Source organism: Panulirus ornatus, chromosome 34, assembly GCF_036320965.1.
Source record: "Panulirus ornatus isolate Po-2019 chromosome 34, ASM3632096v1, whole genome shotgun sequence".
NCBI lineage: Eukaryota > Metazoa > Arthropoda > Malacostraca > Decapoda > Palinuridae > Panulirus > Panulirus ornatus.
The window spans coordinates 7,736,864-7,762,480 of record NC_092257.1 but is presented as its reverse complement, the minus strand read 5'-3'; the positions used below and the strand labels follow the sequence as shown (position 1 = coordinate 7,762,480).

At 42.8% G+C, this 25,617-nt stretch overlaps 1 protein-coding gene across 1 annotated transcript; it reads left to right on the top strand.

The window, feature by feature from the left end:
* Nucleotides 1–755: 755 nt before the first annotated feature.
* Nucleotides 756–22,303, top strand: LOC139760022 (glutamate receptor-like). Its single transcript, XM_071682760.1, has 8 exons — nucleotides 756–969; nucleotides 2,029–2,187; nucleotides 2,721–2,865; nucleotides 7,482–7,602; nucleotides 10,910–11,006; nucleotides 17,890–18,001; nucleotides 19,466–19,631; nucleotides 21,401–22,303. Exons 1-8 carry the CDS (start codon nucleotides 859–861, stop codon nucleotides 21,627–21,629), a joined length of 1,140 nt encoding a protein of 379 aa, XP_071538861.1. The 5' UTR covers nucleotides 756–858; the 3' UTR covers nucleotides 21,630–22,303.
* The last annotated feature ends 3,314 nt before the right edge of the window (nucleotides 22,304–25,617 follow it).

The window sequence follows — 25,617 nt, the reverse complement described above, 5'->3', positions numbered from 1 at the left end:
CCCCAGGGTAGATCATGTTCCTATCCTGGTCGGGTCAGACGGTGTGGCTCTCCACCGTTGGAAGATGACCAGTTCCTCCGCCTTCCTGCATGATTCTGCACGATAACAACGCACTTCACTTGTTTCTAATGGAGTAATCTCTTAAAATGTTGACGCCTACTGTAAGATATGCTGGGTTGGTGTGTTCTCTTGCAGGCTGGGTGGTGCTGGTGTCTGAGGCCACCCCTGTGGGCGTGATAACCAGGGAGGCGGGTCGCTGGGCGGGTCCAGGAAGATCCCGCCACGCCCACCTGCGAGTCTCCAGGCCCCTCACACCTTCCCTCCTCACCAACTTCTTCCAGGTTCCTCTGAGGGTCATCAGCCGCTACCCGACCTCCCCAGGTAAGTCCTGCCACCCTCCACGTGACCCTCGCCTCACCTGATATGGAGCCCTACCCCTCCACCCGCTGTGGGACCTTCTAGAAGTGAAAGCATTTGGGAGTTAAAATCATGACAGCCAGTAAAGCACTTGTGTTAGTCGAGACCTTCGTCCCCCCTCTCCTGAAATTTCTTTAAGACACCTAACACTTTCTATGACTTCTAGAGACACAGGGAACACTTGCCATATCTTACTGAGCCATTCAACACTTTCTCTAACGTTCGGTGTCACTAGAAAGAGATACAGTGGCTTACTGAGACACTAACACTTTGCTCTGTCTGACTACTGACGGTGGCGGGCGCGCGCGTGCAGAGTTAGTGCCCAACAAAGTCGGTCGGTGCTACTACTACTACAAGGGCGGCAGCGACAGTGGTCGTGACGGAGGAGGAGGTGTGGACGGAGGAAGGCGCAGCACCCGTTGCACGGGTTACGTGGGTGTTATGCTCACCATGGTGGCCAGCAACCTCAACCTCACCATCGTCAACAAGAGTGTCAGATCCTGCGGCATTGCCAATGCCAACGGCACCAGAGTGACTGTCATCGCTAATGACGTAAGCCTCTCTCTCTCTCTCTCTCTCTCTCTCTCTCTCTCTCTCTCTCTCTCTCTCTCTCTCTCTCTCTCTCTCTCTCTCTCTCTCTCTCTCTCTCTCTCATAGGACACATAATGCCCTCCAACAGCAAGGACACGAACCCCGTACCATTAGTGAGGTCGTCGGGTACGCTAGCCGCTCGGCTATGCTGTCCATAATTGGGATATGAAGGGATTTGAACTGTTCGAGACCCAGTTGCTCATCGATGAGACACAAAAGGGTATTCGATTACCAGCAACTACTAGTAATCGAAGTCATATCCCTATTATGGGCAGCATAGCCGAATGGTTAGCGTACCGAGCTACCACATAAAGGTACGGGATTTGTATCATTGCTGTTAAACGAGGTAGGAATAAAGAAAGTCCATCACTGAATATACTAACTAGGTCCAAGCAAGACCGTTATTTTCCGGGTTGTGGAGCTGAGGTCAGGTTGGGCTCGTCTGAATCTCTCTGACTTTCGTAACCCAGGACAGCGGCTGTATAAACCTCTAAAATCCGGCATTTAGAAAACCGATTCCACCACAAAACCAACTTTTTGGAGGGAGCATTACTTTCAATATAAAGAAAAATTCAGCTATCTCACCCTATAATCGGATTTCTGAATGTATACAGTTTTCAGCACGACCAAATTTGATTGCTAGGGGCACCTGTCCTCAACAACGCTTTCAGTCTACTTTTTACCTCTGGTTTATTTCGGGTATTCTCAGTTATGTTTAGCATTATTTTCCACTTAGGGGTTCTTTATAATTCATGCACAGTGGGTTTGGCCCATCACAGGGGGGCCATCTCAAAGATAAAATATGGTTTGGTAGATGGGGCTTAACTTTGCATGGCCGGCGCTGGTTCCAAAACTATATACATAACATGTAGACAGTAGATGTTTACAGCTGAAGCCACAGTTCTGTTTTTCCCGACGCCACCTCATCAATATTGTAAACACAGTTTGGTATAAAGACAATGTAGTATAATGTGAGGCGTGGAGGATCCAGGTTATATAATGGTGCTGGTGTTGGGTCAGGAGGCAGACATCGCCCTGGGCACCTGCAGCATCACCTCCAACAGACTCCAGGTTGTGGACTTCACTGAGTTCTTCGCCGTCTCCCGCTCATCCATCGTCACCAGGGAACCCAGCCTGATGCTCTCACCCTTACTGATATTTGATGTTCTCTCCTGGCAGGTGAGTTCTCTCTCTCTCTCTCTCTCTCTCTCTCTCTCTCTCTCTCTCTCTCTCTCTCTCTCTCTCTCTCTCTCTCTCTCTCTCTCTCTCTCTCTCTGGAAATTATCCATTGTATATATGACAACTGGGATACTGAATATATGACAACTGGGATACTGAATATATGACAACTGGGATACTGAATATATGACAACTGGGATACTGAATATATAACAACTGAGTAACTGAATAACAACCATTGTTATAATCACAACATCCAAGAGGCCTTAAGTAGTGTTACACAGTTGTGTAGTTTGGGTTGACTTTGTAGAAAACGAAGATCAGGATTCCTTCAGTTTAGAGATGAATAATGTTTGTGTAAACTTGGGAAGGATAATACTGTACGCAGAGGGAGGACTGCTATGATGATTGGTGGCGTCAGAGAAAGATGAGATAATGTATAGCTTAAGATAGAGATACGAAAAATGATAATGATAGATAAGAAATAAGACTCATGTAACTCTGGCGCCTCCCTGTTGGTGTTGGTGTGGCAGACGTGGTTGGTGGTGGGCTTGTATGTTGTTGTGGTGACTGTGGTGGTGGGTGGCGTGGCGCGGGTCCTGGGCCGGGTATACCATCCCTATAGCGACTCCCTCACCAACGCCTTCGCCATCGTCACCAAGGCCTTCCTCTTCCAAGGTAAGACCGGTGGCTCGTCCTGCTCCAGGTGCTGCTCTCTTGCCTGGCCACAACAGAGCCAAGACCCGCCCACGTCTCCCCCTTCAGGTCTTACACAAGGTCACGTGAGAGATGAATCTCAGCCATCACAAAGATTCATTAGATGAATCTTAGGTCTGACAAAGATTCATTAGATGAATCTCAATCTTCACAAAGTTTCATTAGATGAATCTCAGTCTTCACAAAGATTCATTAGATGAATCTTAGTCTTCACAAAGATTCATTAGATGAATCTTAGGTCTGACAAAGATTCATTAGATGAATCTCAGTCTTCACAAAGATTCATTAGATGAATCTTAGGTCATACAAAGATTCATTAGACGAATCCTATGTCTTGCAAGGATTCATTAATTGAATCTTAGGTCTTGCAAGGATTCAATAGATGAATCTTAGGTCTTAGAATGATTCATTGATTGAATCTTAGGTCTCACAAAAGCTCATTAGATGAATCTCAGTCTTCACAAAGATTCATTAGATGAATCTTAGGTCTTACAAAGATTCTTTAGATTAATATCAGTCTTCACAAAGATTCATTAGATGAATCTTAGGTCTTACAAATATTCATTAGACGAATCGTATGTCTTACAATGATTCATTAGATGAATCTTAGGTCTTACAAAGATTAATTAGGCGAATCTTATGTCCCACAATGATTTATTAGATGAATCTTAGGTCTCACAAAGATTTATCAGATGAATCTTAGGTCTTACAAAGATTCATCAGATGAATCTCAGCCTTCACAAAATTTACTGGATTAATTGTACGTCTTCCAAAGATTCATCAGATGAGTCTTAGGTCTTACAAAGATTCATAAGATGAATCTTTGGTGTTTCAAAGATTCATTAGATGAATCATAAGTCTTGCAAATGTTCATTAGATTAATCTTAAGTGTTTTTTTTTTTGTTTTTTTTTGTTTTCTCGCTGTCTCCCGCGTTTGCGAGGTAGCGCAAGGAAACAGACGAAAGAAATGGCCCAACCCACCCCCATACACATGTATATACATACGTCCACACACGCAAATATACATACCTACACAGCTTTCCATGGTTTACCCCAGACGCTTCACATGCCTTGATTCAATCCACTGACAGCACGTCAACCCCGGTATACCACATCGCTCCAATTCACTCTATTCCTTGCCCTCCTTTCACCCTCCTGCATGTTCAGGCCCCAATCACACAAAATCTTTTTCACTCCATCTTTCAACCTCCAATTTGGTCTCCCTCTTCTCCTTGCTCCCTCCACCTCCGACACATATATCCTCTTGGTCAATCTTTCCTCACTCATTCTTTCCATGTGCCCAAACCATTTCAAAACACCCTCTTCTGCTCTCTCAACCACGCTCTTTTTATTTCCACACATCTCTCTTACCCTTACGTTACTTACTCGATCAAACCACCTCACACCACACATTGTCCTCAAACATCTCATTTCCAGCACATCCATCCTCCTGCGCACAACTCTATCCATAGCCCACGCCTCGCAACCATACAACATTGTTGGAACCACTATTCCTTCAAACATACCCATTTTTGCTTTCCGAGATAATGTTCTCGACTTACACACATTCTTCAAGGCTCCCAGAATTTTCGCCCCCTCCCCCACCCTATGATCCACTTCCGCTTCCATGGTTCCATCCGCTGCCAGATCCACTCCCAGATATCTAAAACACTTCACTTCCTCCAGTTTTTCTCCATTCAAACTCACCTCCCAATTGACTTGACCCTCAACCCTACTGTACCTAATAACCTTGCTCTTATTCACATTTACTCTTAACTTTCTTCTTCCACACACTTTACCAAACTCAGTCACCAGCTTCTGCAGTTTCTCACATGAATCAGCCACCAGCGCTGTATCATCAGCGAACAACACCTGACTCACTTCCCAAGCTCTCTCATCCCCAACAGACTTCATACTTGCCCCTCTTTCCAAAACTCTTGCATTCACCTCCCTAACAACCCCATCCATAAACAAATTAAACAACCATGGAGACATCACACACCCCTGCCGCAAACCTACATTCACTGAGAACCAATCACTTTCCTCTCTTCCTACACGTACACATGCCTTACATCCTCGATAAAAACTTTTCACTGCTTCTAACAACTTGCCTCCCGCACCATATATTCTTAATACCTTCCACAGAGCATCTCTATCAACTCTATCATATGCCTTCTCCAGATCCATAAATGCTACATACAAATCCATTTGCTTTTCTAAGTATTTCTCACATACATTCTTCAAAGCAAACACCTGATCCACACATCCTCTACCACTTCTGAAACCACACTGCTCTTCCCCAATCTGATGCTCTGTACATGCCTTCACCCTCTCAATCAATACCCTCCCATATAAGTTACCAGGAATACTCAACAAACTTATACCTCTGTAATTTGAGCACTCACTCTTATCCCCTTTGCCTTTGTACAATGGCACTATGCACGCATTCCGCCAATCCTCAGGCACCTCACCATGAGTCATACATACATTAAATAACCTTACCAACCAGTCAACAATACAGTCACCCCCTTTTTTAATAAATTCCACTGCAATACCATCCAAACCTGCTGCCTTGCCGGCTTTCATCTTCCGCAAAGCTTTACTACCTCTTCTCTGTTTACCAAATCATTTTCCCTAACCCTCTCACTTTGCACACCACCTCGACCAAAACACCCTATATCTGCCACTGTATCATCAAACACATTCAACAAACCTTCAAAATACTCACTCCATCTCCTTCTCACATCACCACTACTTGTTATCACCTCCCCATTTGTGCCCTTCACTGAAGTTCCCATTTGCTCCCTTGTCTTACGCACTTTATTTACCTCCTTCCAGAACATCTTTTTATTCTCCCTAAAATTTAATGATACTCTCTCACCCCAACTCTCATTTGCCCTAAGTGTTACATTTGCCTTAAGTGTTACAAAGTTTAATAAGATGGATTTTAGGCCTTACAAAAATTCACAAGATAGATCAAATTCGGGTCTCACAATGATTCATTCGATGGATCACGGGACTTGCTAAGGTGTTAAAGACATATGAATCTCAGATCTCACAAAGATTCATTAGATGAATCTTATGTCTTACAAAGATTAATCAGATGAGTCTTTGGTCTTACAAATATTCATTAGACGAATCTTTGGTCTTACAAAGATTCACTAGACGAATCTTTGGTCTTATAAAGATTCATTAAATGAATCTTTTGCCTTACAAAGATTCATTGGATGAATCTTTTGTTTTACAAAGATTCATTAGATGAATCTTAGGTCTTACAAAGATCAAATAGATGAATCATAGGTCTTACAAAGATTTATTAGCTTAAATGTAAGTCTGACAATAACTCATTAGATGAATCTTAGGTCTGACAAAGATTCATTAGGTGAATCTCAGGGCTTACAAAGATTCACAACATAGATAAATGTCGCGTCTCGCAAAGATTCATTCGATGGATCGCGGGACTTACTAATATTTGTAAGATAGATGAATCTCAGGTTCTTACAAAGATCCTTAGATGAATCATATGTCTTTCAAGGTTTACAAGACAAATCAATTTTAGATCTCGCAGAGATTCAAAAAGTAGATGAATTTCAGGTCTTTTAGTGGTTCACAAATTAGATTCACATAGCATATGAATCTCGGGTCTTACAAAGATTCATAAGACAGATTACTATCAGGTATCATAAAGATTCATAGAAACATATGAATCATAGGTCTTACAAAGATTCATAAGATAGATGAATCTTATATCATACAATTGTTCACAAGATAGATGAATCTCAGGTCTCACAAAGATTCATAAATCATATGAATCTCAAGTTTTACAGAGATTCATAATATAGATTAATCTCAGGTCTTATAAATATTAAAGATACATATGAATCTTAGGTCTTACAAAGATTCATAAGATAGATGAATCTTATATCATACAAAGGTGAATCTCAGGTCTTACAATGATTCATAGGATAGATGAATCTCAGGTCTCATAAAGATTCATAAGATAGATGAATCTCAGGTATCACAGAGATTCATAAGATAGATTAATCTCAGGTCTCACAAAGATTAATGAATCATATGAATTTCGGGTCTTACATAGATTCATAAGATAGATGAATCTCAGGTCTCATAAAGATTCATAAGATAGATGAATCTCAGGTCTCACAAAGATTCATAAGATAGATAAAGCTCATTCTCACAAAGATTCATAAAACATGTGAATATTTAGTCTTATAGAGATTCATAAGATAGATTAATCTCAGGTCTCACAAATATTCATGAATCATATGAATATCGGGTCTTACATAGATTCATAAGATAGATGAATCTCAGGTCTCTAAAGATTCATAAATCATATGAATCTCAAGTCTCACAGAGATTCATAAGATAGATGAATCTCAGATCTTACATAGGTTCATAGTAAGATAGTGTCGTCCACGGTCCTCTCTACCTCTGGCACCACAACAAACCACTGACTGACCTGTCATAATTTCGTGTTATAATATTAAGAATCATGAGTCCCTGTGTGGTCCATGAGTAGGGCTGAGCTAACTGAGCGGCCCGCCCGCCCGCGCCCCCAGCCCACAGCCCTCAGCCCAGAAGTGCCAGCGGCCGAGCCCTCATGGCCATGAGTTGGGTCGTCATCATCACTGTGGCCGGCATCTACTCCGGTAACCTCACAGCCTGGTTCTCCATCCCCAGGTGAGTCGTGAGTAACCCAGGTGAGTCATGAGTAACCAAGGTGAGTCATTTGTCTTTCAGGTGAGTCATGAGTATCCCAGGTAAATCATGAGTACCCGAAGTGAATTAGAAGTAACCCAAATGAGTCATGAGTATCTTAGGTGAGTCATGAGGAACCCAGGTGAGTCATGGGAGCCTCATGTAATTCATGAGTATCCCATGTGATTTATGAGTAGTCTAGATGAGTCATGGGTACCCAAGGTGAGTAATGAGTACCCCAGGATAGTCAAGAACCACAGGTGACTCAAGGGTACCTCTGGTGAGTCATGAGTAACCCATGTGATTCATTAGTACCCCACATAATACATGAGACCGCCAGGGGAGTCGTAAGTGTCCTACACGAATTATAGGTCTCCTAACAAGATCATGGGTGTCCTAACATTTACATTATCGTTGCCAGGACATGAATATAGGTCTCCTAACATTGAGATCATGAGGTCTTAACATGGTGATCATGGATGTCCTAACATGGTGATCCAGGGTGTCCTAACATGGTGATCCAGGGTCTCCTAACATGGAGATCATGGGTGTCCTAACATGGAGATCATGGGGTCTTAACATGGTGATCATGGATGTCCTAACATGGTGATCCAGGGTGTCCTGATATGGTGATCATAGGTCTCCTAACATGAAGATCATTGGTCTCCTAACATGGAGATCATGGGTGTCCTAACATGGTGGTCAGGTTGTCCAAACATGGTGATCATGGGTCTCCTAACATGGAGATCATGGGTGTCCTAACATGATAATGAGTGTCCTAACATTATGATCATGGGTGTCCTAACATGAAGATCATGGGTTTTCTTATATGAAGATCATGTAGGTTTCAACAAGGTGATCACGGGTGATCATAGAAGTCCCAACATGGAATGGGTGTCTTAACATGGGTATCATAGATATCATAACATGATGATCATAGATGTCTTAACATGTAGATCATGGGTGTCTTAACATGGGTATCATAGATATCATAACATGATGATCATAGATGTCTTAACATGTAGATCATGGGTGTCTTAACGTGAAGATCATCGGTGTCCTAACATAGTGATCAGAGGTATCTGAACATGGAGACCAATGGCGCATTAACATGGAGATCAAGGATTTTCTACAGGGGTGATTATGGATGTCCAAATATGGAGATCATTGGTTTACTACCGAGGTTATCATAGGTGTCCTAACATGGAGGTCATGGGTTTTCTGACAAGGTTATCATGGGTGTCCTAATATGGAGATTATGGGTTTCCTAACTTGGAAACCTTGGGTTTCCTACCGAGGTATTCATAGGTGTCCTAACATGGAGATCATGGGTTTCTAACGAGGTTATCATGGATGTCCTAACATGCAAATCATGTTTTTCATATGTTGATCGTCAATTTCCTAACGAGGTTATCACAGGTGTCCTAATATGGGGTCATGAATTTCCTAACGAGGTTATCATGGGTCCCCTAACACGGAGATCATGGGCTCCCTAATATGGTGATCATGGGTGTCCTAACATGATCACGGATGTCCTAACATAAAACCATAGATGTCCTAACAAGGAGATCATAGGCGTATGAACATGGAGATCATGGATATTCTAACGGGTGATTATGGATGTCCTAACATAGAGGACATGAGCTTCCTAACATGGTCATCATGGGTGGCCTAACATGGAGATCATGGGCATCCTAACATGGTGATCCTGGATGTCCTAACAGGGAGATTATGCGTGTCTTAAAATGAATATCATGGGTGTCCTAATATGTGAATCATTATAGAAATCATAATATAGAAATCATGATATAGAAATATAGAAATATAGCAATCATAATATAGAAATCATGATATAGAAATATAGAAATATAGAAATCATAATATAGAAATCATGATATAGAAATATAGAAATATAGCAATCATAATATAGAAATCATGATATAGAAATATAGAAATATAGAAATCATAATATAGAAATCATGATATAGAAATATAGAAATATAGCAATCATAATATAGAAATCATGATATAGAAATATAGAAATATAGAAATCATAATATAGAAATCATGATATACAAATATAGAAATATAGCAATCATAATATAGAAATCATGATATAGAAATATAGAAATATAGAAATCATAATATAGAAATCATGATATACAAATATAGAAATATAGAAATCATAATATAGAAATCATGATATAGAAATATAGAAATATAGAAATCATAATATAGAAATCATGATATAGAAATATAGAAATATAGCAATCATAATATAGAAATCATGATATAGAAATATAGAAATATAGCAATCATAATATAGAAATCATGATATAGAAATATAGAAATATAGAAATCATAATATAGAAATCATGATATAGAAATATAGAAATATAGCAATCATAATATAGAAATCATGATATAGAAATATAGAAATATAGCTATCATAATATAGAAATCATAATATAGAAATATAGAAATATAGAAATCATAATATAGAAATCATGATATAGAAATATAGAAATATAGCAATCATAATATAGAAATCATAATATAGAAATATAGAAATATAGCAATCATAATATAGAAATCATAATATAGAAATATAGAAATATAGCAATCATAATATAGAAATCATGATATAGAAATATAGAAATATAGCAATCATAATATAGAAATCATAATATAGAAATATAGAAATATAGCAATCATAATATAGAAATCATAATATAGAAATATAGAAATATAGCAATCATAATATAGAAATCATGGGTGTCCTCACATGGAGATTATGGATATCCAAACAGTCTTGATTTGCTACGTATGACGTCACTAACTAGTGGGTAATGATGAGGCTAATGGTCATTAATACTACCTTAATGGACATGACCTTTTTATCTGACTGTATGAACCTTGACTATGATTGTCCGATCTGACCCTCAATGGAAAGGTCAAAGGTTAGGCCATTATACCCAGGAGCCGTACCATTTGTGCACCAGGACCAGGTCAGGTTAGGTTAGCTTCTTTCAGATGTGATCTGTGTGACCCTTCCTGACCCAACCATGACCCGTCTGTAGTCTTCTCTGACCCAGCCATGACCTGCTTCTGGTCCTCCCTGACCCAGCCATGACCTGCCTCTGGTCCTCCCTGACCTAGTTATGACCCTATGACCTGGTTCTGATCCTTCATAACCTAGCCAAGACCTGCTTCTGGTCCTCTCTGACCCAGCCATGGTCTACCTCTGGTCCTCCCTGACCCAGCCATGACCTGTTTCTGGTCTTGACAGGTACGAGAAGCCGGTGGATTCTCTGGCTGACCTGGCCGGCCGACCTGACCTTGTGCCAATTGTCACCAAGAACGACCCAAACTACATGATGTTCCTGGTAAGTTGGTGTCCAAGAGCAGGTGTGGTGACTGGTGTCCAAGAGTGACTGTTGTGGCTGGTGCCCAAGAGCGACTGTTGTGGCTGGTGTCCAAGAGCGACTGTTGTGGCTGGTGTCCAAGAGCGACTGTTGTGGCTGGTGTCCAAGAGCGACTGTTGTGGCTGGTGTCCAAGAGCGACTGTTGTGACTGGTGCCCAAGAGTGACTGGGGTTTACTGGTGTCCAAGAGTGACTGTTGTGACTGGTTCTCAAGAGTGACTGGGGTTTACTGGTGTCCAAGAGTAACTGGGGTGACTGGTGCCCAAGGGTGACTGGGGTGACTGGTGTCCAAAAGTAACTGGGGTGACAGATGCCCAAGAGTGACTGTGGTGACTGGTCCCCAAAAGTGACTGGGGTTGACTGGTGCCCAAGAGTGACTGGGGTGACTGGTGTCCAAGAGCTAATAGGGTGATTGGTGCCCAAGAGTGACTGGAGTGACTGGTTCCCAAGAGTGACTGGGGTGACTGGTTCCTAAGAGAGAGTGGGGTTTACTGGTGCCCAAGAGTGACTGGGGTTTACTGGTGCCCAAGAGTGACTGGGGATGACTGGCCAGGAGGGTAGAATTTTCCTAGGCAGCTGTTGTCTCCTACTGACACTGAAGGTGCAAGATTGTCCAGCCATCACAACCCACAATCCCAGGCCAGGAAGGTAGCGCTTCCTTGGAACAGCTAACGTCGACATCCAACTGATGTGGAGGGCGTAAGATGGTTCCAGTCATCACTTCAGGACTGGTTTTAGATTCAGGAATACTGGACACATACGTAACACTTAAGATATCGTGTAATAATCAATGTTAGATATTGTTTATATTATCTCTCCCTCGAAAGAAAACTCCCTCAATTCAGTAAATAACCTTATTATTTGTGTCATTATCATCTTTGAATGAATGAATGAATAGGAAAGACCCTTCCAAGGAGGGGATGAGGGTTGGAGGGGGGGAGGGAAGTTCAAGAGCTAGCTTCGAGGAAGTGAGATTTAGTATAAGGTAAAGAGGCTCGGCTCGACCCATCGTACACTGGGTTGGTTAGGTTAGCTAGGACAGAGCTGGGGAGTGGAGGGAGCAAGGAAAGGATAGGCTCTTGTATAGGATGGGTATAGGAGGAGAAGGGTTGTACCTCTGACGCTAGACACTGTTTATGCCATAATGTTTTCTACGCGGATTGGGCTGTAAGGTCTATAAGAGTTTCAGTTTTCTTTTTAAGGTTTTGGTAGATGGGATTTGAATAGTGTCCAGGTGGAATGTTGAATAGATTGTTGAGATTATCTATTCCTAAGAGACTGTCGAAGAATACTATCCAGGAGTTATGGTGGAGATCGAAACGCCCCACTTGTTCTTCGCAAAGTTTTCTCCAGAAGATGTTTTTAGTGGCGACAGTCGTGGAGTTCTGTGTTCCTGGTGAACTCGTGACGTTTGGTGTCAAAAATCCACTGCAAAGTCTTGTCTTGTATTATTTGGAGTGAGCAGATGTTGGTTTTAGCTGTGAGCTCAGGTACTGATGGGGTGTAAGTGATCAATGGACGTATCAGTGCTTTATAGAGATGTACTTTTGTTTTAAACTTAGTCTCTCTGGATTTGTACAATTTCATGAGCTCTGCTCTCGCAGTAGCCACCCTTGGTTGGATGTGATGGTTCATTCTCAGCTGAACGTCGTAATTTAGGCCTCGTACAGTGTTGGTGCCTGAGACGGGTATGAGTAAATGACAGTGAATACAGGAGTGTAAGTAAACATTGGTTATGTTGTGTCTTTGACGTACGTTGAGGTATCATATGCTGGCTTTTGCAGGATTTGATTAGATTCTCCACTTCAACTCCCAAAGCGAAACGTGGCTAATTTTTCCCGAGCTCTTCTAGTTAAGTAAGTGTTGGTCTTAGCTTTTATCAGTTGGATGACGTCATCCGCGTATTGTAGTGTTATACAGTCCTCTTGTAAAGGTTCGGGAAGATCATTTGTGTTCAGTATGTAAAGAGTGGGAGCCAGTGCGGAGCCTTGAGGTACACCGGCGTTGAGGGGGAAGTAATTTGAGTACGAATTTTTGTATCTTATTCGCATCCTTCGTTTACTGAGGTAATTGGATAGAAGTTTGATGGTGGGTCGTGGGAGATGGAACTGGATGCTTAATGTGTACCTCAAACCTACGTGGCAGATAGTGTCAAAGGCTTTCTCTCCGTCTTTTTTTTAGGATGAGTGTAGTCATTTTGTATGTCCGGGTGTTGTTTTGTGGCAGCTGGTGATTATGTTGAGCTCATCTTTTGTGGAGTGATGTTGTCGAAAGCCAAACTGTTTGTGTGAGAGTAAGTTGTCGTTCGTCATGTGTTGTCTACGTGTGTTGTGTATGATTCTTTCAAATGTCTTCCCGATGGACTCGAGTAGGATAATGGGTCTGTAGTTAACTGGGTCTCGGCTTGATTTATTGGGTCTGAGGATCATCGTGGTCGTTCGTTTTGAAATTGGCCGAAAAATAGCCTGAGGTTGGCTAGTACCGCAGTGAAGAGGGCGGTAATGGGACGCTTCACATGCCCTGGTTCAATCCATTGACAGCACGTCGACCCCGGTATACCACATCGTTCCAATTTACTCTATTCCTTGCACGCCTTTCACCCTCCTGCATGTTCAGGCTCCGATCACTCAAAATCTTTTTCACTCCATCTTTCCACCTCCAATTTGTTATTTATTGTTATCAGAGAGGTGAGTCAGTAGCTGGTAATAAAATGCCTGAGTTATCTGGGGCTACTTTGGGGGATTTTAGAAGGAGGAATTTGACCTCGTTCATCCTTACGGGAGTTGTGAGTAAGTGGTCGTCTGAAAGGGATTGCAGGCGTGTGATTTGCTCTGGATAAAAGTGACTGGGTCAGTTTTGTATGTGCTGTGTGACAATTTGATTGTTTTCGTACGCCAGAGGATGGGCGGGGATGTGGGTGAAAGATACCCTCCCAATGTCTCTGAAGATGTTTGCGATACCTTGTGGGTTTTGATGTAGAGTAGTGTCATTTAGTCCATTGAAGTCTGTTCTGGGTATCCCTTTGAGTTTTCGGATTCGATCCCAAAAAATCCTGAGGGGATCTCATTCGTTGTTGTTCTGCTGTGGTGATTAGTGACTTCCAATATCTATTGTGGTCTTCTTTGAGGCTATTGAGTGTGTGGTTGCCTAGGGAGGTGAGGTCCCACCGTACTAGGCCTAACCGATGTATGTTATGATGAACCGTCGACGGTAGCACGAGAGGAGTCTTGTTGTGGTGGTGGCAGATGGGAAGAAGGTGTATCTTGTGGTAAATGAGGATTTTGGGTTGGATGCGTCAGCTGCGTAGGGTGATTGTTTGATGTATACGTTCTGTTTATGTATCTATTAACGTTATTGAGTGATTTTCGTAGTTGGTGGCGTAAGTGCAATTAGAAAGTGTTCTCCAAGTTGTCCCAGTCTGCTTTGTTGCAGTGATAGTGTGGGGGTGATGGGATGAGGATAGGGTTAGATGAGGGGTTAAGAAAAGAGGGATGTGGTAGGACCCATACTGAGGTCCTGGAGACGAAAAGTGATAAAGATCATTACTGGCTCTGTTGGAGAAGACAACGTCGGGTCTGCCTTTTCCTCCTAGGCCAGAGAAGAAGGTGTAGAAGTGAGGCCCTGGGAAGTTGAGACATTTGAAGGAGTATAAAGCGAATAGGTCATCACCGTAAGTATTGTTTCTGGTTTGGTGGAATGCTCTGTGTTGAGCGTTGGGGTCAGCTAGAAGGTACACTGGGATATGAGTGTGGTTGAATACTGTGTATAAAGATCGTGGAGTGGGATGCTAGTGTTAGGTCGAGCGTATGTAGTGCAGAAGATAATGAAGCCGTGTATTATGTTTATCTTCACTGCTAGAAAGTGTTGGAAGTACCATGAAGTAGTGAGGTATTCATGTTCGATTGTGTTGCGTGTCAGAATGGCGACTCCCTCGTGTCTATCGTCTGGAGACTGTCGGGATGTGTAACCGTAGTGTCTTATGATCTTATGCCCGTTAGTGATACATGTGCTGTTAACTATCACAACATCGGGTCGTGTCTCTTCAAGGAGTGTAGCAATCAGGTGACCGTTATCAAAGTAGCTGAGCACATCAAATTGCAAGATTTTAAGCATTTTATGATTTCTAAAAGTTTACACTTCTTTTAATTTTAGGGGTCAATGTAGGCTGTTTGCATACCGTTCACGTTTTTGAGTGCAATTTTGGAGGAGTTCTGTCTGGTCTTGGGTCGACAACTTTTTGGAGAGGGGTTAGGGATGGTGGGAGGGAGGGCTAGTTATCGTCAATGAGTTGAATGTCAACGTTGTAAGCAGTTGTGCTTAGGGGTAAGTCGTCTGGTGAGTCAGCAGTGCCTGGTTCTGGAGCTCCTCTGGGAGGTTTAGGTTCGGGAAGAGGAGAGAGGGGGAGGAGGGAGGGAAGGGAAGGCATTGGGAAGTGGAGCTTTGTAGGGGTTGGAGGGGACGGTCAGGGAGGAGGAGGGGGTGGTTGGAAGTGGAAGTTGTGTAAGTGAACGTGGAAGTGGAATTGGTAAGTGGAGATATGGATGGGTTGGTAGTGTTGGACTGGGTGGGTGGTGGAGGGAGTTGTGTTCGAGGATGCGGAGTTGGTATTGGAAGTTGGGAGGACTAGAGGTCGTGTTGCTGGGGGAGGGTTTGAAGTGTTGCTTGAGGTCGCCTGGGATGTTGCATTTGCGTTAAGGGTCAGGGAGGCCGGTGTGTCAGGATTCTTGGAAGGATGGCTGTTGGCGAGGCAAGTAAGGAGATCGGATGGGGTTTGTACAGCAGGAAGGTTGTGGTGGGTCAGCAACAAGTCGAATATTCTGTTGAATTCAGACCTTGTCATCCTTGCCCAGGAATAGTGTTTTTAGATAGCACGCATGCATTTTCCTTTGGAGGGTGAGGAGGTCGGAGGAGTTTGTAATTGGGTTGGGAGAAGTCAGGGTGGTAGTGGTTTGTTTGGCAGCAACTGCTGCGTAGAGGTGAGGTTGGCCTGTGGTTTGGGAGGAGCTAGAGAATTTGAGGGTCTATCGTGGTGTGCGAAGTTGATCCCTTTTACGCGGGCGTTGCCCAGACATAGCAATGTGTTGCCCTCTGCAGTGTACACACACTGGTGTCTGGGTCTTGCATTCACGAAAGCTGTGTCTAACCTCAGCACGGTGACTGCACGTCTGTTGTTGTGATTTGTAGTTCTTGGCATTGTGACCGTAATGTAAACATTCAAAGCATTGCTTAACCTCTAAATATTAATCTGGCTTTAAGTACTTGGCGGGCACCGCGATCATGGGAAACAAAATTTCACGGTGTAGCAGGCGATCTGCCTCTGTTGGGTTGGTACATTGGACTTCTAGTGAGCGAGATGTGTTTAGTTTATATACATTAGTTACACTGATGTGGTTCTTCTCCTGGTGAATAGCTTCAACAATCTCGCCAGGGTTAAGGGACATGGTAGATTCAGCGATATTGTTAGCAATTATGGTGCATCCAGCTTGCAGGAGGGAGTGGAGGTGGTCATGGATAATTCGGAAGTGTTTCTTGGTGCGTTCATCAATCAATGGTTTAGATAACATCTTGTTTAGATCATTATCCTTGCTCAGGCAGATCCTAAATTGTTGTTTATTGGTAGGGTTTTGTACTGCCCTACTGGGACGAACCTCAGTTGTCCGATACACTATTGTTAATGAATCAATGGAGGAAAGGTAAGGGGAGGGTGGAGGAGTATCAGATTTATTCAATCTTATTCGTATGTCGGGAGCCTTACGTTTACGAAATATGTATGAGGGATTACGACCCCACTCCAGGGAAGCCCCCTGCACTATCACAGAGGACCCTGGAGGCTCGGTGGTACAAAAACAGTGTGTCTGATCAGCAACGAACACACAGGGCTGAGCCCTGGGCAGGTGGCGTCACAAGACGAAGGAAGGCAGGGAGTGGTAGGTAAGAATAAATGGCTCTTAACCACGTTAAGCGAGAGCAGGTCCACACCAAGCCTTCGCTCCACAGGAAATTTATTTCCGGTATGGACTGGGGAAGCGAGGGTAGACTTGTTCACGCCGTACGTACGATCGCAGACGATGAGATGGATCGTAAATGGATGAATGAAATTGACTGGAGGTGACGTAGGGATGGAGGGCACGGCGAAGGAGGTGGTGGTAACACTGTCCGTCTCACTGGCTTGGAGTCTTGTCTCTGAAGTCTTGTGTAAGTTGTCTTCTGCAGGAAGGACCAACGCGCGAGGTGAGGCTACTTTTCTCTTCTTTTTCTTCTTTCTTCTCTGTCTTCCTGGATCTTCGAGCCCAGAATTCTTCGATCGTCGACACGTGGTCAGAGCGCGCAGATAAACTGGGCCGCGTGCGTAGTACCTGGAGAATGTAGTGTGTGTGTGTGTGTGTGTGTGTGTGTGTGTGTGTGTGCGCGTGTGTGTGTGTGTGTGTGTGTGTGTGTTTGTGTGTGTGTGTGTGAGTGTGTGTGTGTGTGTGATCTCTAATTATTGCTGGTGTGTTACTGGGAGAGGGTCTAACACTTGCGTTGCCCTGTCTCTTAAACCTTGTATACATGTACTGTCTTTATTCCTATGTATGTCTCTACACACACACACACACACACACACACACACACACACACAAACACACACACACACACACACACACACACACACACACACGTACACACTGTGTGTGCGTTACAAAAACGGTCCTCGTGTATGCAATATGGTATAAGTTACATTTTTAATCAGGAGTGTAAGTATGTAGGATCCAATTGAGTTCATTAATTTACGGAATAAGGCTGTCCTTCCCTCATATACGCATCTTGTAGACTCTCAGGGATCCTCAACACTCGCCCTTGTACAGAACAAGACTGAGGGCAGCGTAGGAGCTGTCTCTAAACGTCTCACATTACGAGGCTCAGATACTGACGAAGAACTCATCCGCAAGGTTGTCTATGGAAAAGCTGCTTATATGAGTAAGTAGGTCAGTCCAACTGTTATATGAGTAAGTAGGTCATTCCAACTGTTATATGAGTAAGTAGGTCAGTCCAACAGTTATATGAGTAAGTAGGTCAGTCCAACTGTTATATGAGTAAGTAGGTCATTCCAACTGTTATATGAGTAAGAAGGTCAGTCCAACAGTTATATGAGTAAGTAGGTCAGTCCAACTATTATATGAGTAAGTAGGTCATTCCAACTGTTATATGAGTAAGTAGGTCAGTCCAACAGTTATATGAGTAAGTAGGTCAGTCCAACTGTTATATGAGTAAGTAGGTCATTCCAACTGTTATATGAGTAAGTAGGTCAGTCCAACTGTTAACTAACTGTTATATGAGTAAGTAGGTCATTCCAACAGTTATGTGGGCAAGTAGGTCAGTCCAACTGTTAACTAACTCTTATATGAGTAAGTAGGTCATTCCAACTGTTATATGAGTAAGTAAGTTATTCTAACTGTTATAGGGGTAAGTAGGTAATTCCAGATGTCATCAATCATATATGTTGACAAACTTGAAGTACTTTCATGAGTGTGAGTGTACAAGTTTACTTCATCACAGTGGGTAGTGGGTGGGTCGAGGATGTGTTTCCAAGTTCTGACTGGTCTACACGGTGTAACTGGGCATGGTGTAATGGTGTTATGTTGAGAGAGAGAGAGAGAGAGAGAGAGAGAGAGAGAGAGAGAGAGAGAGAGAGAGAGAGAGAGAGAGAGAGAGAGAGAGAGAGAGAGAGAGAATGTCAGCACTAGCCATTTCAATCAGGGTTTTGATTCGTATAATTAGTTAAGACATTTCTAACAACTTTATTATGTCTTATGTAGATAACTCCGTCTTTTCCATCACTACCCCCACTGGGGCTATACTGTCTTCCACTATAGAAACATATTTGAACATGTCATTCAGTTTCTCATATATTCTTACGTCGCGCTTAATGATATTTTCCATCTCAGTCCCTCGACCTGGTTAGCTGTTCCTTAACTGACAGTTTAATCCTGACGTATTTATGGGATTGCTTTGGATGATACCTGGTCTTGTCCACAATATTCTTTATAAAGATCCTCTGTTTCTCCAATCTTTCAAAGATCCTCTGTTTCTCCAATCTTTCAAAGATCCTCTGTTCCTCCAATCTTTCAAGGATCCTCTGTTCCTCCAATCTTTCCAAAGATCCTCTGTTCCTCCAATCTTTCCAAAGATCCTCTGTTCCTCCAATCTTTCCAAAGATCCTCTGTTCCTCCAATCTTTCAAAGATCCTCTGTTCCTCCAATCTTTCAAAGATCCTCTGTTCCTCCAATCTTTCAAAGATCCTCTGTTCTTCCAATCTTTCCAAAGATCCTCTGTTCCTCCAATCTTTCCAAAGATCCTCTGTTCCTCCAATCTTTCAAAGATCCTCTGTTCCTCTACTGGTTTCTCGCTTATATACGAGTGTCTGTGTTGTGGTCCCGCCAGACAGTGACCGCTCCCACCTGAGCAAGGCCTCCAAGCTGAACAAGTTAGAAGGCCGCCTTGGCTTCGTGCCCTGCAGGATCCACTTGGCTGCTGAGGACATCCGCCAGGACTACCTGGGCCTCATGACCAACAAGAACAGCTGGATCACCGACCAGATAAACCAGCGGTCAGTCGGTGGTCACCTTTATGTACGAGAATGATACATGATGATGACCCGAGATAACGTTACCCCCGCTCACTCTGGACACTTCCCTTACCTCCACTCCACTCTGGACACTTCCCTTACCTCCGCTCCAGTCTGGACACTTCCCTTACCCCCACTCCACTCTGGACACTTCCCTTACCTCCACTCCACTCTGAACACTTCCCTTACCTCCGCTCCAGTCTGGACACTTCCCTTACCCCCGCTCCACTCTGGACACTTCCCTTACCTCCGCTACACTCTGGACACTTCCCTTAGCTCCGCTCCACTCTGGACACTTCCCTTACCTCCGCTCCACTCTGGACACTTCCCTTACCTCCGCTCCACTCTGGACACTTCCCTTACCTCCGCTCCACTCTGGACACTTCCCTTACCTCCGCTCCACTCTGGACACTTCCCTTACCTCCGCTCCATTCTGGACACTTCCTTACCTCCGCTCCACTCTGGACACTTCCCTTACCTCCGCTCCACTCTGGACACTTCCCTTACCTCCGCTCCAGTCTGGACACTTCCCTTACCCCCGCTCCACTCTGGACACTTCCCTTACCTCCGCTCCAGTCTGGACACTTCCCTTACCCCCGCTCCACTCTGGACACTTCCCTTACCCCCGCTCCACTCTGGACACTCCCCTTACCTCCGCTCCAGTCTGGACACTTCCCTTACCTCCGCTCCACTCTGGACACTTCCCTTACCTCCGCTCCAGTCTGGACACTTCCCTTACATCCGCTCCAGTCTAAAACACTTCCTTTACCCCCGTTTCAGTCTGGACACTTCCCTTATCTCCGCTTCAGTTGCAACACCATTTTTTGTAAAACGTGAGCTGGTTACGTCTATATAATTCTTCGAGGTACTTTATATCTTTATAACCGGGTTGTGAAATCTGTATGACTTGCAGTTGTTAAATAAGTCTTAAGTCTGTAGAATTTTTAGAAAACAATGTTGGGGAATCCACAGCTTTTGTTGCAAAACGTAAGTTGTGAGGCCTTACACATCTGTGTGTGAAACATGTTGCATGTCCATATTGTTACAACCTTGGGTTGTATATCTGAACACTGGGAAACAAAGGTTACATTTTCGTACATTTCTTTTATGAAAGGTTGTTTGTAAGTCCTTAAGTACTGGTCGTCCACTGTGGGTTATAAGTCAGTATAGAAGTTTTCAATGTAATTCATAAATATTTCGATGTAAAGTGTAGGTTGTAAGCCCATAGATGTATGGGGGTAGGTCACCCTCCTATTTTTGCTCACCATGTGTTGTAACCCTGTACAACTGTTGTGAAATACAGACTGTAAGTCTAAATTACATTTTGTTTGTGGAGTGTAAGTTTGTGTAGACTTACGTCCTTTCTAACCTAAACTCTTTTTGACAAGATTTTCTGTCAATTGCAGAATTGTCATTGATCTGTGAGAACACAGTTCCTGCAACCTTACTTTGAAATTTCATTAAATATTGTTGATCTTATTTGTAATTCATATAAAAATCTGTAATAATTTCATCCTTCGACATTCATGCATGTTCCTTAACTGCAGCCTTCACCTTTGATGTAGTCTGAGGTGTCCTTAACTCTCCTCACTTATCACTTTATTCTGTTAGATTTAATGACAGTAAAGTGACGAGTAGTGATCATTACACCTGGTATCATAACAGTGAACTTAAACCCACATAACCACAGAAGGAATATTGGGTTTCTCCATCATAGTCTCAGGGTAATATATGGTCTCTTGTTGCTGCAGGATCCGTTGGTTGCGGTCGTACGGCGTGGTCCAGTACCTGTACCAGCAGTTCAACCCCCCCGGCTGCCGCGTCAGGACAGCTGGGGAACGTAAGGGTGGTTCCCAGAGCCTGACGCTGCGTCAGCTGCAGGGGATCTTCTGGGTCTGGCTGGGAGGGCTGCTCGCCGCGACCCTCCTCCTCCTGACGGAGATGCTTCTTGTCCGAGGTGTTCATGACGGCCACAAGTGACGGCGGGCGTGTTCATGGCTGCCATCATTGTTGTCCTGGGTCGATCATGTCCGCCAATAATAATACCACGGTGGTCATGGCCGCTCGACGTTGATGACGGTATATTCACATCTGCCACCAGTGATGTTGGGTCGTCACGTCTACCACCGTTCATGATGTCTGGTCTCGTCTGGCCTTGTTAACAAGGAGGTAGTTCATGTCTGCCATCACTCATGATGTACTATGGTCCCCTTCATTGTACTTACACACTAATGACCTTCGTCTGTGTTACGTAATATAAACTGTACAACTGTAATTATGGTCAAGTGTTCTGTGATAATGTTGTGTCCATAAATATGTCTGTGTGTCAGTTATTGCCTCTACAGTGTGTGGCTGGCTCACTGCAACGGTAACACTGGTGGACCAAGTATGAAGTAGTTATGTCATATTAATTGTTTTAGTATAGAAAAGCTAATGACAGAAATATTGTACTGCCATTATAGAGACAAAGGATTGGTATAACAGGCTGGAATATATGATTCCCTGTCCATCATTACTGTATGTCATGCAACAAATTCTTCAACCACTGTTTTGTGTAGTAGTTGGTAAAGTTTGTCAACGTGTTTATATCGACTGTCTGGTAAAAGTTTAGATAATGTATGTGTTGAGATTTTGGTCAGTGTCTTATTGTAGGAAACACGTCAGTTTGGATGACCTAGTTTTAGAACAATACTTACACTCGATAATAAATCATTGATAGAACTACTTTATGGTTTGTATAAATCATAATTTCCCATGAAGATATAGAGGTAAATATTCAGTGTACTTGCACTAATCTATTATCAACTTGATCGACTTTCTCTAGAGAGTAGAGTTTTCAGGAGCAATCAATAACAAACTAGGTGGGAAGAAAGGGCTGATATGATTATGAACTATAGACAACTGTTGATTACCTCGAGAAGTGCAAGTAACACGTCGATAACACTACTCTCGTACAGTTCCTCACACAGTATTATTGTATCTTTAAGTAACACGTCGATAACACTACTCTCGTACAGTTCCTCACACAGTATTATTGTATCTTTAAGTAACACGTCGATAACACTACTCTCGTACAGTTCCTCACACAGTATTATTGTATCTTTAAGTGCAGAAGTGTATTTGATACTGATTCAGTAAAGAAAAAACGTTAGCCAATGAGTATATATATAAATTTACATATAGGCTGGAGTTAAGATACATAATTTTAGAGGAATTTTATCACGGCGTACAAGGTTTCTTACGGTCCCCCTTCCCTTCTCCATTAGTCATCCCGTTTTTAGTACACTTCGGATTTATGCCATGAGCCGTAAAACCAAAAAGGGTATGGAAGATGAGAGACGGGTGGAATGCTAGTCTTCAATATTATGCAAACGTTTTCTGGGATGCCAGAAGATTCCCGGGGCCCTCTTTTGGACCCCCGGGCCCGAACGATGTAACCCCCCCCCCCCCCCCCTTCTCATTGGCCGTGGAACTGCCATACTTAATGACATAGCAGGGAAACTGGACTGATTCATTTCGAGAGAGTTTCTAAATTGATTTTGACATTTTATAGTCTTCTGTCGTAAATTATAACTGAGTATAAACTATTACGTCTTTCAAGTCATTTAATGAAAATTATTTACCCTAGGAAGAAGGATTATTGTAGTCGAAAATAGAGAAAAAAATTTCCCCCACTTCAAATAATTACGTATGTAGGAGTAGCACTCGTGGTTCTGTGTTGAGTTATAATGACAGTGGCATGTCAGCCCTCAGCACTGAGTGTGGTGTCAAGAAAAGAAGTCACTTCTCTCAGTCTTGACACATTCCGCCCTGACTACAAAATTCTTGGGGGAAGAGAACATTGAGTGCGGACATGTGGTACATAAAAGGAGCGACAGGAAGCAATCTGGGTGTATGAAGAGTAAAATGGAAATTTAGCATTCATTTTTTGGGTATGCTGTTTGATCGCCTGGTTTTTTTAGATAAACTCTGTGTATTTTAGAGAGATATCCCGCATTTTACTACAGCAAATCTAGTCTTTGAAATTGATAGATAATAGTCAGGAGACCAAAGCAGTATTGGCAACATGACCTCATGCAACCCAGCGAGTAGAGGTCATACAGTACACTGGCCGAGATGTAGTTGATTGGACGATGACCTTTGCCCCGCCCACTCGTTCGCCAGTGGTGCAGGTCCTCAGTTTCTTCATGTTGAAGGCTCCAGTCACGGACATAACTCCACATCAAAGCCAGTCCCAAATTGAAATAAAGAGAGAATTATGAAACGGGAAAAGAAAAGACAAGGGAAAGTATTAACGAATTTCTGAGAAAGTGAAAGGCATGTCTTTCGAAATATGCCAGGTCATAGTTATTGGGAAAGACATGAGAAGATAGATGATTCCAAAGCTTCGATGTGTACGGAAAGAAACAGTTATCAAAACGGCCAACGCTTGAGTTGCTGATGACCACACTATAATAATGTGACGCAGGAGCTTGCCGAGTGTTGCGTGGTCTACCTCAACTCGCCAGTTGAAAACAAAAAAAAAAAGAGGATGACTACATTTCAAGCTTCAAATCCTGTTCCTTACCTAGAACGGAAAAATTGAGACAACCTGCATGAAATTTTTACTGGTTTATATCGGCCAAGCTCGATGGTCAAACTACTTCATATGACCATTTGCTACTGGTCCCCGCCCAGCAGCTGAGTGTACATTCGACCACGTCAACAGTCAGTCTTTCCTTAAACTCCGTGTGAACCAGACGTGAGACGCATACAGTGCAGAAGAGCTGGTGTCTGATGTATTTCTTGTGGACGTTCATTATAAAGTAATGGTACCGTGTTCACGGTATTAAGTCGTAAAATGATATATTTGCCTTCCACCGTGAGAGTGAAGACTGCCGGCAAATAATGAGAGATTTTTAGTGCAAGATATATCAAATGAAGTTTGTAAAGAATAATATAAATATCATTACATTTCTATTAATATGAAATGATATATGTGAAAGAATTCAGGGATTAAGTTGTGTATATTGTGACGCTCAGAAAGTGCGGTGCAAAAACTGGTGTAACCTTCAGTCTTGTGTTACCTGTATCATGGTATATTAAGTGTTCCTGCGTGACTACTGTTACCTAAACTTTTACTTATCTGTTAAACATTGAGTGAGGATTCATGATTTAAAATGGGGGGGGAAAATAATGCGTAAAGTGAGAATAACTATATGAAGGTTTTCAAGACTATAAACTGATTAAGAAAAGATTGAAATACCCGCAGTGTATTGTGTTTGTTATTGTGGTTGTGAATACTAGGATGAAAAAATCTAGGATTAAAAATATTGGTACGTAGAGTGATGGTAACTGGCGTATGTGGGATACAGCCTTTGAAAATTACTACAGTACTTGAAAATTCGTTAATTCTTGGAAAAATTTGTCTGAGTGAATAATTAGAGGAAGGTTTGGTTACGCGTGACTGATGGCTGTCACAACGTTACTCCAGCCGGAGGGTAAGTGACATATTATTTATTCGACAATTCGTTTGTTGTTCGGGTTTTATCTGGGTTTAGTAAGTGACCAGACGACCCGACCGACATCGGCGGCGGACGATCCTGCTTATGAGCCAAATGTTTTCGTGTCCCATGGAAGTTTTAAGGGAAGCGAATGTCCGACTGATAATGAACTTAGAATTCGATAGATATTAGAGATGATTCCGAATTATAGATATCATTTTTGGTGATTATGGTAAGAAGAGTAATATCATAGCCAAGCCATACTCTTCATTTTCATACATGAACGTTCGACCACGGAGGTTCGTAATAATATCATGATAAGAATATGTATGTAGGTATGTATATGTATGTATATTTGCGTGTGTGGGCGTATGTGTGTGTGTACATTGTGTATGGGTGTGGGTTGGGCCATTTCTTTCGTCTGTTTCCTTGCGCTACCTCGCAAACGCGGGAGACAGCGACAAAGCAAAATAAATAATAAATAA

Coding starts and splice junctions, on each gene's coding strand:
- LOC139760022 (XM_071682760.1), top strand. CDS start 859: ATGCTCACCATGGTGGCCAGCAACCTCAACCTCACCATCGTCAACAAG. Junction 11,007..17,889: donor CAAACTACATGATGTTCCTG/GTAAGTTGGTGT, acceptor GCCCTTGTACAG/AACAAGACTGAGGGCAGCGT. Junction 18,002..19,465: donor TGGAAAAGCTGCTTATATGA/GTAAGTAGGTCA, acceptor TGGTCCCGCCAG/ACAGTGACCGCTCCCACCTG.